The sequence below is a fragment of the Rhagoletis zephyria genome, unplaced genomic scaffold, assembly GCF_001687245.7.
Source record: "Rhagoletis zephyria isolate East Lansing unplaced genomic scaffold, Rhagoletis_zephyria_1.1 Rzeph_scaffold_00454, whole genome shotgun sequence".
NCBI classification, from domain to species: Eukaryota; Metazoa; Arthropoda; class Insecta; order Diptera; family Tephritidae; genus Rhagoletis; species Rhagoletis zephyria.
Genome location: NW_016157538.1, coordinates 248,971 through 262,138, shown reverse-complemented (window position 1 = coordinate 262,138; position 13,168 = coordinate 248,971). Strand labels below are relative to the sequence as shown.

General features: G+C 43.0%; 1 protein-coding gene across 1 annotated transcript; it reads left to right on the top strand.

Annotated features, from left to right (window-relative positions):
• Window positions 1-10,499: 10,499 nt before the first annotated feature.
• LOC108359761 (uncharacterized) lies at window positions 10,500-11,704 on the top strand. Its single transcript, XM_017611782.1, has 2 exons — window positions 10,500-11,279; window positions 11,363-11,704. The coding sequence occupies exon 1, from the start codon at window positions 10,557-10,559 to the stop codon at window positions 11,091-11,093; it is 537 nt and encodes a 178-aa protein (XP_017467271.1). The 5' UTR covers window positions 10,500-10,556; the 3' UTR covers window positions 11,094-11,279; window positions 11,363-11,704.
• The last annotated feature ends 1,464 nt before the right edge of the window (window positions 11,705-13,168 follow it).

Sequence of the window (13,168 nt, the reverse complement as noted above, 5' to 3'; positions counted from 1 at the left end):
ATCGGACTAAAATTACGGCCGCTTTTCATATAACGGTAAATTTCAGAATGGTTGAAACTTTAAGGACGCTAATTTACTCAAAATTGATACACCCCGGCTTACCACCTAGAGGTAGCTTTCGGAAAGGTGAAAAAAGATATATTTAATACTTGCGCCGGGTATTTAATGTTCGGCTCCACCCGGACTTAGATTTTCTTACTTGTTTTTTACCTAAGTTTAAATACTTACATAGATAATATCTGCAACTATTTCTTTAATGCATTCACCCGAATTTTGGGGGCTATTACTAGTCTATATATAATTGCTCAGTCATACGACTTAGTTAGCGCTATCTGGAGAAGCTACAGAACTGAGTTGTATATCAAATTAAAGTGCAAGCTACAAATGCGGTTACCGTGTTTGTCACAAAAGTAAAACTGGCAGAAAANATAAAAGCAAAACGTTGAAAATTATTGAAATCGGACTAAAATTACGGCCGCTTTTCATATAACGGTAAATTTCAGAATGGTTGAAACTTTAAGGACGCTAATTTACTCAAAATTGATACACCCCGGCTTACCACCTAGAGGTAGCTTTCGGAAAGGTGAAAAAACATATATTTAATACTTGCGCCGGGTATTTAATGTTCGGCTCCACCCGGACTTAGATTTTCTTACTTGTTTTTTACCTAAGTTTAAATACTTACATAGATAATATCTGCAACTATTTCTTTAATGCATTCACCCGAATTTTGGGGGCTATTACTAGTCTATATATAATTGCTCAGTCATACGACTTAGTTAGCGCTATCTGGAGAAGCTACAGAACTGAGTTGTATATCAAATTAAAGTGCAAGCTACAAATGCGGTTACCGTGTTTGTCACAAAAGTAAAACTGGCAGAAAAAATAATAGTGAGCATTGTAATCTTTTAAAAATATTTACCAAATATCCGTGGAATTTTGATTCGGATTCGTGTTATTAATAGTTTAATTAATTTATTTATTTCGTGAAAGCAAGAAATAAAAATAGGTTAGATCACTTTCTTTTTTAAGCACCTAGAATACAGAATTGAAATTAAAGTGCAAGCTTCATAGGCTATCCAGAAATTGTCAGATTTCAAATCGGTGAAGTAGGTGCTAAAATATAAGCGTTTAAACATTTTCTTGACTCACTCTCAACGTATCTATATATAATTGCTCAGTCATACGACTTGGTTAGGGCGATCTGGTGTAGCTACAGAATTGAAATTATAGTGCAAGCTCCACAGGTTATCCAGAAATTGTCAGATTTCAAATCGGTGGAGTAGGTGCTAAAATATAAGCCTTTAAACATTTTCTTGACTCACTCGTATCTATATATAATTGCTCAGTCATACGATTTAGTTAGGGCGATCTGGTGTATTTACATAATTGAAATTAAAGTGCAAGCTCCATAGGCTATTCAGAAATTGTCAGATTTCAAATCGGTGAAGTAGGTGCTAACATATAAGCGTTTAAACATTTTCTTAACTCACTCTCAACGTATCTATACGTATCATACGACTTAGTTAGGGCGGTCTGGTGTAGGTACAGAATTGAAATTAAAGTGCAAGCTCCATAGGTTATCCAAAAATTGTCAGATTTAAAATCGGTGAAGTAGGTGCTAAAATATAAGCGTTTAAACATTTTCTTGACTCACTCTCAACGTATCTATATATAATTGCTCAATCATTCGACTTAGTTAGGGCGATCTGGTTATATTTTTACTATAGCTCTTCTTATTTTCGAGATAGGGGCAAAAAAACGAGAATTTCATGAAAAAATTGGGTTCAGTGACCCGTACTAACTCGGTCGGTGGTGGGAGTTAGGATTACACCGCAATGGACACTTTTGTAGAGCATTCCATTCTGAAGAAAGCCCGTTAGTGACCAAGATTATATCATAAAATTCCACTGAGCTGAAGACTTATTAAGAAAAAAAATCAAAGTTTACGTGTACTTTATATGGGAAATCTTCGCACGCCTTGGGCGAGTACTTAATGTTAATATTAACCCAAATTTTCAGTGAGCTTTTTTTGGTGTTTTCCACATAATTTTGAGATAGGAGTAAAAAAAAAACAATAGTTGCAAAAAATCGCCCTAATGTATATATATCAGAGCTGTGTAAGTGTGAAATCATTTTAAATTTTAAATCAAGAATTTTTTTCTATTACCAATCGTTCAAGTTAATTAGTTCAAACCCAGCAAAGTTGAGGTTAGTTATAGATTAAAGAATAATTGGAGAACTAGCCACATTCTCCAGTCTCAAACGTTAGAGAAGGACTCTAAAAATTATCAAGAATCATAGCGATCTCAACAAAAATGGGGCATAGTACTCAACTCGAGAAAATATTAATTATATAATCGAATTCTAATGTTGATCTCTTATGGGAATCGAATGTGAATTTCAAACTGCTGTTTTGCTTTATTAAATAAAGCGCTTTGTTTGTAAAATTTATTTGAACTTAAACATAAGTTATGATTCTTTCATTTGAAATATTGCTTATTTACATTTATTTAAATTTGTGTTGTTTCTCTAATCGTTCGCGAATCGAATTCTAATGTAATTCTCAAACTTCGTCATAGACTCGAGAACGATAAGAGAATTACCCTATTACAGTTTTCTATATCGGATGCGATTGTTTCTGATATAATTCAAACAATGTAATTACAAATTTCGATGTGTAATTTAATGCATATTTAGGGTATTCACAAGTCGTGTTAGGTGTTGTAATTTCTCAAAGTTTTAAAATTGCTCAATATAAAGTAACGGTTAAAAGCGTTTTGAAAGATTCGTTGGGTATAATAAGAGTAAAACACTCGTGAGTGTCGCTGGTTGTGGTTCCACGTCGGACGCCAATGGAACGCTGGAGTTGCTCGGTGAGCGTAAGATGTAGCTCATTTGTGAAAAGGAAGTGCTGCCCAAAGAAATATTGTGCGCGCAGCTTCCTTGTCGTTTCGTCGAGAACAACCTTCGCAACTTTCGTTGTTGGGTTAAATGGAGACAAATTCAATTTATGTGTACAACAATAACACTTTATTTCTGTTATGCAATAAGCTTGAAAGGTCGGGGGATGCTGCCCAAAATATTATTGTGCGCGCACGTCCGACACGTTCGCAAGCTCAAAGCTAATTAAAATTTTATGATCAGCAAGGCGACTTATATACACTACAGAGCAACGGCTTTGCTGTAAGGGTTGCTACGAACTTCACAAGTAGTAGGTTACATTTGTATAACAAAACCCCACTGGGTTGCATTTTCTATCTCGAGTTAGACAATCTATTACAATATTACATAGTGTTTACATTGATCCACAAACGAACAATAATATGTGAAATAAACAATTAGAGAAATTTAGAAATTAAGAACTATGAGATTGCTTCGGTCTCCCCCTAGGATGCTGAAATCGTCCCGATGAGGCAGCCTACTTCTGGGTCTTCCGAGGACGCCCTCGACGGCGTATAACGTTAACAGGAACTTCACGGGCATCTGTGGTACTAACATAAGGAGTGAGCGCTGATGCGTGATACATACCGAGTGGTTGTTGTAGATCGTCTTCGTGTGCGATAACGTATGTAGTTGCGCCTCTGCGTTCAATGATGACGTAGGTCCCATCACCTCTTGGAGCGAACTTCGCCGTTACACCCTTTGCTGCATTGCTCAGGATGTGGGTAGTAACCAGGACTTTAGACCCTACTTCGAAAGGGTTGTGTTCACGTCGCTGGGAATTTGTAACTTTTTTTTAGCGCCTTGCTGTTTTTCTTCGCGGTCCTTAACATCTTTGAATGCGTCAGCGATAGTAGCCAGATAGGGAGTGATCTCTGGTAAGAAATTTTCGGAGTGTATCACTGCTCTGAGGTCGTGCTGGACATCGTCTACTGTGCGTAGTTCTCGCCCAAATGTAAGGAAGGCGGATGTGTATCCGGTGCTTTGACAACGGGTGGTGTTCATGGCGAAACGAATAGCTGCTAGCTTCTCTGCCCATGTCCGATGTTGCCTACCGACAACAATTGCCGATTACGCCTTTAGGTCGCGATTCTTCCTCTCGACCGGATTAGCTTGCAGATGGTACACGGGAGTGAAAACTTGCTCAATGTCGAAGCAAAAGGCAACCTTCTGCATTACTGCTGAAACAAACTGCACGCCGTTGTCACTGATGACCTTTCTAGGCACGCCAAATCGTAAAAATACCTCGTTTATTAGGGTCTTCGCACAATTTTCAGCTGTGGCTTCGATCAAAGCAAAGAGTTCTACTCAACGGCTGGCAATATCTTCGACAATAAACACCCACTGAAACCCGTTTTCATCTGTGGGTAAAGGCGCGAACAGATCGATTGCAATTATCTCGAATCGCTGCTTACTCGACACAGTTTGGTATAGACCCATCGGTTTCAGATTCGTTGCCTTATATCGTTGACAGTCTGTGCAGTTGTTTACGTGTCTTTTGATATCTTGACGAATGCCAGGCCAGTAATAGCGAGAGATTATTTTGGCCGCTTTCGGTCAACTCCATAGTGACCTGCCGTGTCTTTTTTATGGTAGTGCTCAAGAATTGCAGGTCGTTCATCCTTGGGGATAACCAATTGTGCTTCTTCGGTGTCTTCATCATGATAGCAATAGAGAACACCATCATTTATAATGTAACCTCTATTTGACCAATGTATGATATCATCCGAATTTTCTTCGAAACATTGGATAATGCGCTTCGATTCCGGATCTTTAAGTTGGCTATCGCGGATGTCCTTTGCGCCCATTCGTGGGAACTCTACGTCGAAAGAGCATAGTGTGCACGTTTCCATATCGTCGTGATTTGCTTCACAGGGTGCCCTCGATAGCATATCAGCCACAACTTTAATTTTCCCTGGCTGATACTCGACTCGCATGTTGTATGGTTGTAAACTTAACGCCCACCGTGCCAAGCGACCGCTTGGTGACTTCAATGTCATCAGTCATTTAAGGGGTTGATGATCAGTAATTAATGTCACTTCGGACCCCTCGATATAGCCTCGGTACTTTTGTACAGCCCACACTATAGCGAGTGCTTCTCGCTCTATCGTCGAGTAATTTTGTTCCGCTTTCGTCAACACAGTAGACTCAATTGGGTGCTCAATGGGGCCCTCCCCCTGGAGTAGAACTGCTCCAAGTGCGTAGCTACTGGCATCGGTCATCAAAATGAAATTCGAATCTTCGTCCGCTTGTTTTAGGGTCGGAGATGTTATTAACAGATTCTCCAGCTTCTCGAAAGCGTCCTGCTGGGAGGTGGACCCCACCCAATTTGCCTTTTTTTTTAAAGTTGCGATAGTGGTTTGGACACATCAGCAAAACCTGGCACGAAACGTCTATACCAAGAGCAGGCTTGTAAAAAGGACAGTAGCTCCTTTACACTCTTAGGTGACCTGCGCTTCGTAATCACTTCAACTTTAGCTGGATCAACCATGATACCATTCGGTGTTAGAACATGACCCAAATATTTAACCTCGTTGCAAGCAAATCGGCATTTGTCCTTATTGGTTTTTGAGGTTGAAGTATCGGAGACGATCAAAAATTTTCCTCAAGTCTTCCAAGTGATCCTTGAAGTTTTGCGAACAGGCTATGATGTCGTCTAAGTAAGCGACCAGTGTTATACCAGGCAGAGATAATTTTAAACGGTCAATGAGGCGCTGAAATGTCGCAGGTGCATTTCGCAAACCAAACGGCATACGCGTAAACTTGTACATGCCAAACGGGGTGACAAACGCAGTCTTGTCTTGGTCTTCTTCTTCCATACCAATCTGCCAATAACCGGNATTCTATGCATAGCGAATGGCGTTACTGCAGTTGGTTCTGCAAATAAGTCCGCATACTCTGATAGCAAAGAATCTAATTCCGACGCCTGGCATTCAGACAACTCGATAGCGTCGGTTTCCGGTGGCATTGTCAGCTCTATCGAGAGGAGAGGCAAGTCATAGTCTGAGTCCCTTCGGACTTTCATGGGTGGAGCAAATAGCCGCGAATGATTTTCTCCAACGGGAATTGAGTTCCTNGAGTCCCTTCGGACTTTCATGGGTGGAGCAAATAACCGCGAATGATTTTCTGGGGTGCTATCTCCAACGGGAATTGAGTCCCCGAAGATCTTCTGGATTGAATGTGGTGAGTAATCATTTGTTTGGTCGTCTTTTTGTTTCTCAACTGCACCAATTTCTGGCGTACGTGGTGCTTGACTCATTCGATAGCCGTTTTCTACAAATTCGACAAATTTTGATTTTCGAATGAAATCTGGTGTGCGGACGCCGGCAGTCTTACAAGCATTAATATACTCTCCAGCTATATCCAAGACAAAGAGCTGATTGTTACATTCGCTGGGTTTGGTAAAATCGTACTTGACTTTTGGTTCATCTTCGAAATGCCAAAATCTTTGCGCCATATTTATTACTATACCCGCTTGCTCCATAAAGTCGGCACCAATAAGCGTGCGATTCTTGGTGGCNAAAATCATTGCGCCATATTTATTACTATACCCGCTTGCTCCATAAAGTCGGCACCAATAAGCGTGCGATTCTTGGTGGCATTTGGTAACGAGATTAGGCGAATCTTTCTTTGGCGATTACCAATTTTAATATCGCAAATGGTTGCCAATACCTTTTGCGTTGTGGTGTTGCCGTCTGCTAAGGTGACATCAGCTTTGACGTCCTGGAATACACACCCTTTCCTAGTCAGAATCTTTTTTAAGTTTGCGCTCGCAATACTTGTTTTTGCGCCCGTATCAAAGAGACCTTCTCCCTTTAATCCGAACATCTCAATATGAACGCACGGAATCTGCCTACCAACCACAGTGGTTGAGACGTTATTGAAAGAGAGATATTGTGGACTCTCTTTGTTTCGGTCACTACATTTTCCGCAATTAGATCGATATACGCCCGGTGCCCCGCAACCATAACATGCGAAAGCGGCCGTGCACTTGGCCGGTGGTGCTGCTGTGTTTGCACTTGACAAGCTTTGTTGTTGTACCTGTTGTGTAACCGTGTGTTTACTGTAGGGCGAAGTGGCATGTAGGCAAGCTAGCGCGCCCTGGCCTAGCACGTCGGTGGGGGGGGGAGGGGGGGGTCATATGCACTTGCCTAACTACCAACTACACTAACAAAAGTTTAATTATACTCATGCCTGGGACTGAAATGAAATGCGAAAGAAGAGAAGAAATAGAGAGAGACAAAAAAGGAGAAGAAGGCCGGTCCAGTCAGGTGGAGTCTCCCACCCACTTCAGTGAACAAATTTCACGAAACCTTGAGCACCAGTCTGACTCCCAATACTTAGTGATGCCCCCTATGCCTGACCTATGTCCGTACGTTACCGTCCGTCAAGTAGAAGTCAGTTGCGTCACCCCGTCTCCACTCCCATGTCCACTCTGTTGCACAAGTACAACACCACACACCAAAGATTCAAAACTTAACCCTCCATCCTATCAACCATATCCGTTTCAACCACTGGAGTTCATACTAAGCATTACAAATATTCCTTTATTACTCTGATTAGATACAATCCATTTCAATGCTTACTACGAAATCCCAAGACTTACACTAAAATGCATCCACTAAACTTATATAAGACTCGAGGGAAATGAATTAACAAAAAAATCGTAAGTTACCAAAAAAATAAAAAAAAAGAGCAAAATCGTGTGCTTAGCCATGCATATATGTAAGTATATATCAATTCAATCCAGACTCATATATGTATGTTTGATTCAAGGCGTCGCAAAAAAAATATAAAATTTAGTAGCAATTTGGAAATACATTCATTAATTCTGCCAGACTACTTGTGTGTATTTAGACATGTATGGGACCATATGTACAAGTATACATAGGCGCGGTAATGTAAACAATTTTTTTAGAGTTATGTATATGATAATATAAAACCAAAGAAGAAAACCACTCACCTGGTCACTCCAGCGATGTTGGTACCAGCATGCTGTAGAGAGCCTGTGGGAAAGAGTTTGACATGTACCTATTCATACATACATATTTACATACATTGCCTAAGCTGAGTTTCAATGAGTTTTGGCAATTGATCCTGTGATCATTCACTCGCGTTTGCGGGCGTCGAGTGGATCATTATTACCGGCAAAAAAGAAATAATAAATCGAAAAGCGAAATAAAAAGTGAAAAGTGAAAAGAAAGAATGCAAAGAAAATTTATACGCGCGGTGCTAGAATATTAATGATGAATGCTGGCCAAACCGAGAAAAAAAAATAAATAAAAGAAAATAGCCGCAACTTTTAAAATAAAAAAAAACTAACTTAAACACAATGGATATCACACCATTCAAACTGTGTAACCCAAAGTATGTACTTTAACTCAGAAAAATTGTATATACGAGTGCGGGTAAAAGAATAAAAAAACAAGTTTGCGGAAAAGGAAAACAGGAGAATTTCAGTAAAAGGTAAAATCATATGCTAAAGCACTCCAAAAAATAAATTTGACAACTAAACGGAAATTTCTAAATTATCAAAAAAAACATTAAGCTAAATTACTTACAAACTACAATCTGAGAAAACTAGGAAATCTTAATTCTTAACACCAAAAAAAATAATGCAACAAAAAAAACAACAACAAGGTGGTATCTGCTGACTCGGCTGCTCCCGTTGATGTTGACGTCGCCGTCGACGTTGGGCTACGGCGCGCTGCGTTATCACGGTCCCCTTTTCCTCCTTGTTTTTTTTTTTTTGTAGTCGTTCTCCCACGATGATTCTTTATTTCCACGACACGGGCTGGAAGTCATTCTAAAGCACTCGCCGTCAAATGGGCGAGTAGTGGCGATCACTTTGTCGCTCTTCTGAGTCTGACTCTCCTTAGTTGGCTCTAACAGTGGATGCTGTTCTAACAATCCAAATCTATGTTCGCTTTCCATCTGGCTACGGTCATCGCCCTTTGGTGTAATTCATGGGATTTTTAGCCGTTCTCCAAGTTCCACCTGTGGCTACTGAAGTGTTGGATTTCTGTCTGCGAAAAGGCTTAAGTCCCAATTTGGAGGTTTTGGCCCCTTACGTAGTCCTGCCACAGCTCTAAAAAAAAATAAAAATTCACCTTTAGTTTTGTTGCCTTCAAAGTAGTTCAATTTGATAATTTTCTATAATATACACATATGTATGTATGTTGGATGCATATATTTACATGTATGTATGTATACATGTACATATGCACCTATATACGTACGTGTGTATATGAACGTTTTTTATTTTTTTTTTATTTTTAGTGGGGGGTCAAGGCTCTTGATATTGCTTCATACGTGTTGTAATGTTCTGAGTCAGGAGCGGATGGCTCAAGACCGACCATACGTGGCGACGAGTCACACCCTGCGAGAGGTGCCCCTGCTTTTACTGAATATGGCGGATCTAGAGAGGACAACTCGATAAAACCCGTAATTCCGAGTGTCATCCGTACCGTGCTTATGGGATGAATGGCACTACGTAAGTGTGTCTTATAACGGTGGCCTCCAGATACCTGGCGCCCTCTGGTTGTAAGAAGTCTTGCTCGGGATATTGGGGGCTATGTCCCAGCTGACATCCCTTCCCCCATACTCGTGGGACACACATGAACAGTAAAAATTTAAATCAAAAGCCAGAAGGAGCTGCACAGCTCCAAACAATGGCCAATGCTGGCCTTTCGACTTCTGTCGAAACAGAAACCATCGCTACGGAACTACCGGGGGCGCATAGTCCCTCGTACGACGTAGAGATGGTGGATACTAGCGTGAGACAGGATGCAAGTCCCGTCAGAACGCTATCTGATATCTCGCCGGAGGATGAGCAGAAGTTGCTTGCCTCTCCGGTGAACAACCCACCTCATCAAGCTCGAGAGCGGGAGCCGCTTAGCGGAGCCGGTCGGAAACGCCTCAAGCGGTACATAGAAAGGGGAATGAGCTATGAGCAGGCTAGAGAAAAAGCCAAAGAACCCGTTGGCCCACCACGGAGGGAAAAGAAAACTCTCCAAAAAAGACCTAGGTCTGATAGCTCTACCCCGCAGAGGCGATCCCCGAAGAAATTCGCCAAATCCAGTGAGGGATCTGCAGGGGGCAGGCCAGGTGGGACTGCATCTGTGCCCACCGGGGAGGCAACTGTGCCGCATGCACCTGCAGATTGTCGCGGAGAGCCGGTTTCATTTAGGGATGCACTATGCGGAGTGAAGCTGGGCTTAGTCCCAGAGGACTATCCAACCACAGTGTGGTCAACGGATGAGCTCAAAGCTATCCAAAATGCCATCCTCAGGGCGGTCAGGAGCAACACAGTTAGCGCTGTAAAGCCTATATTCAAGGGTTGCACCTTCCACTCGGGATGGCTATCCATCAGTTGCAGAGATGCTGCGACCGCGGGGTGGATACGGAACACTGTTCCAAAGCTGGCACCATGGAAGGGGGCGAAGATGAAAGTGGTCGAGGAGGCAGAAACACCTCGCCGCATCATTCTTGTGGGACTCTTCCCAGAGCTGGACAGCTCTGCCAGTGAGGATGCGCTCAGTCTTCTTCAGGCACAGAATGACGGCCTGAGAATTCCGGACTGGCGCATTCTGAATCGAGTACGCAGGTCAACAATGGCGGAAATCACCATTGCAGTTGACCCGCTATCAGCGGACACGCTAAAGCACCGCGGGAACGTGGTAAACTATGGCTTTGGCGTAGTAAAACTTAGGGAGAAAGTCAAACCGTCGATGCCCGTGGTAGACAAAGATGCCGCCGACACCGAATACCCTAACTCGGAGGAGCAACCTTGCTGCTCCAAAGACGTCATCGTAGCTCCCAGGCAGCTACCCAATGACACGCAAGTGCAGCAGAAGTCATCGGAGGTTGGCACAGAGCTACACGTAGCATACAAAGCTCCAACAACGCCTCCGAAAACAGCAACAACAACATGCCCGACCCTACAACAGGTGCTGGAAGAAGCCCAAAAAGGCGTTGGACCCATCGCATCCCCAAAGCCTGCAAAACGGCCACCACTACGTGGCAGCTCCAAAGCGGCTATGTCCAGCCGCAAAGGCAAGGGAGATGCAAGGACGGCCGAAGAAGCGGTCTTGCTGAAGGGCAACAGGGGGAAGAAGGTGGCTGCTCGCGGCCGAAAAGACCGCAAGTAATGGCACCTCACCCCAAAAACTCTACAAATCTGAGGCACATTAAATGCCTCCAAGTGAACCTTCACCACGCGAAAGCAGCATCAGATGTTTTACATAGGAGGTTCACAAACGAAGGCTTAGGTGTAGCCTTCATCCAGGAACCCTGGATATTAAGAGGTGACGTCAAAGGCCTTAATACAAAGGACGGTAAGATCATCTATGCCACCAGCTGTCGCCCAAGAGCGGCGATGCTATTATGTAACAAAATAACGTTTCTCCCTCTTTCACAGTTCATTACGGCAGATCTCGTTGCGGTATGGGCCAAAATTCCTACTCCTAGGGGGGTGCAAGAGGCAGTACTTGCCTCCGCGTACTTCCCGGGTGAGGAGGAGATAGCCCCGACACCAGAGGTAAAGGCGCTTACGGATCACTGCCGGCAGAGTGGTATACCCTGGATCCTCTGCTGTGATGCAAATGCCCATAGCACTGTCTGGGGGAGCACCGACACCAACAAAAGGGGTGAGTACCTCCTTGAGTTTATAAGTAGTTATAATATAAGTATTATAAACCATGGCAATGAACCAACGTTCAGGAACGCTATTAGAGGGGAAGTCTTAGATCTTACTCTAAGTAGTCAGAACATGGTAGCTTCTGTCACAAACTGGCGCGTCTCAGGGGAGGTATCAATGTCGGACCATATGCACATAGAATTCGACATTGGCCACTTTCCTGAGCAGGAACTAGTTTTTAGAAATCCCAGAAAAACGAACTGGGAATTCTTTCGCTTTATCATGGAAGAAGGTGGAAACAGCCATGGTGGTCAAATTACGACTGCGCACGAGCTTGAAACTGAAGCTGAACAGCTTCATTCAGACATTGGAATAGCTTTCAATAGTAGCTGTCCCCAAGGAAAGGTAAAATCCAAACGTGATGTGCCTTGGTGGAGCAAGAAGCTTGAGCAAATGAGATGCCAAGCCAGAAAACTATTCAATAGAGCAAAGAATACGGGTGATTGGAATCCGTACAAACTTGCACTAACTTCTTACAACAAAGAATTGCGGAAATCCAAAAGAGCTAGCTGGCGAAACCACTGCGAGGAAATAAAGAGCCTCCCAGAGGCAGTACGCCTCCAAAAAGCTCTAAATAGGGAACACAAAAATACGATCGGCACTCTAAAGAAACCAGATGGTAGTTATACTCAGCATCCGGGAGAGACTTGCAGACTTCTGCTAGACACTCACTTCCCGGGCTGCAAAGCGGGCTATTATCTACCGGAATTGGGTGTCCCAGCACGCACTTCTGGTAGAGAGCAAAGCCTTGCAACTAAACTTACCACGGTAGAAAGAGTGCAATGGGCGATATCTACCTTCAGCCCATACAAATCACCAGGACCAGATGGGGTCTATCCTTGTCAACTCCAACAAGGTAGTAACTACATAGCCCCAGTCCTCTCCAGACTATACAGAGCGTCGCTCCTACTGGGTCACATTCCCAGTAGATGGACTGAGGCTAAGGTGGTATTTTTACCGAAGGCAGGTAAACCGGAGCAAATGCCTTCATCCTACAGACCAATTAGCCTCAGCTCCTTTCTCCTAAAAGGCATGGAGAAAATCTTGGATCAACATATCAGAGAAGTCAACCTAGCGGAACGACCACTGAATAAGAACCAATTTGCCTATCAACCAGGCAAGTCCACTGAGACTGCCATTCACAGCCTTACATCGAAAATCGAAAAGGCTCTGGAGTCTAAGAACATAGCCCTTTGTGCCTTCATTGACATTTCAGGGGCTTTTGACAACACGTCATACAGGGCAATAAGAGATGCCCTGATATGCAAGGGAGTGAGCCCCATCATAATAAATTGGGTGCTTTCTATGCTAAAAACAAGGAAGATCAGGATGGAGCTGGGAGGCACGAAAGAATCGATTACAGCCACAAGAGGTTGCCCTCAAGGGGGTGTACTCTCTCCTCTTCTGTGGACTATGGTTATAGACGAACTCCTGTTCCTACTGAACGACCATGGCTTTGAAACACAAGGATATGCAGACGATCTGGTAATTTGTGTAACAGGGCTGCATGACGAAACGATCTCCAAC

Bases quoted from the DNA above. Each gene is read 5' to 3' on its own strand.
- LOC108359761 (XM_017611782.1), top strand. From the start codon at position 10,557: ATGGCGGAAATCACCATTGCAGTTGACCCGCTATCAGCGGACACGCTA.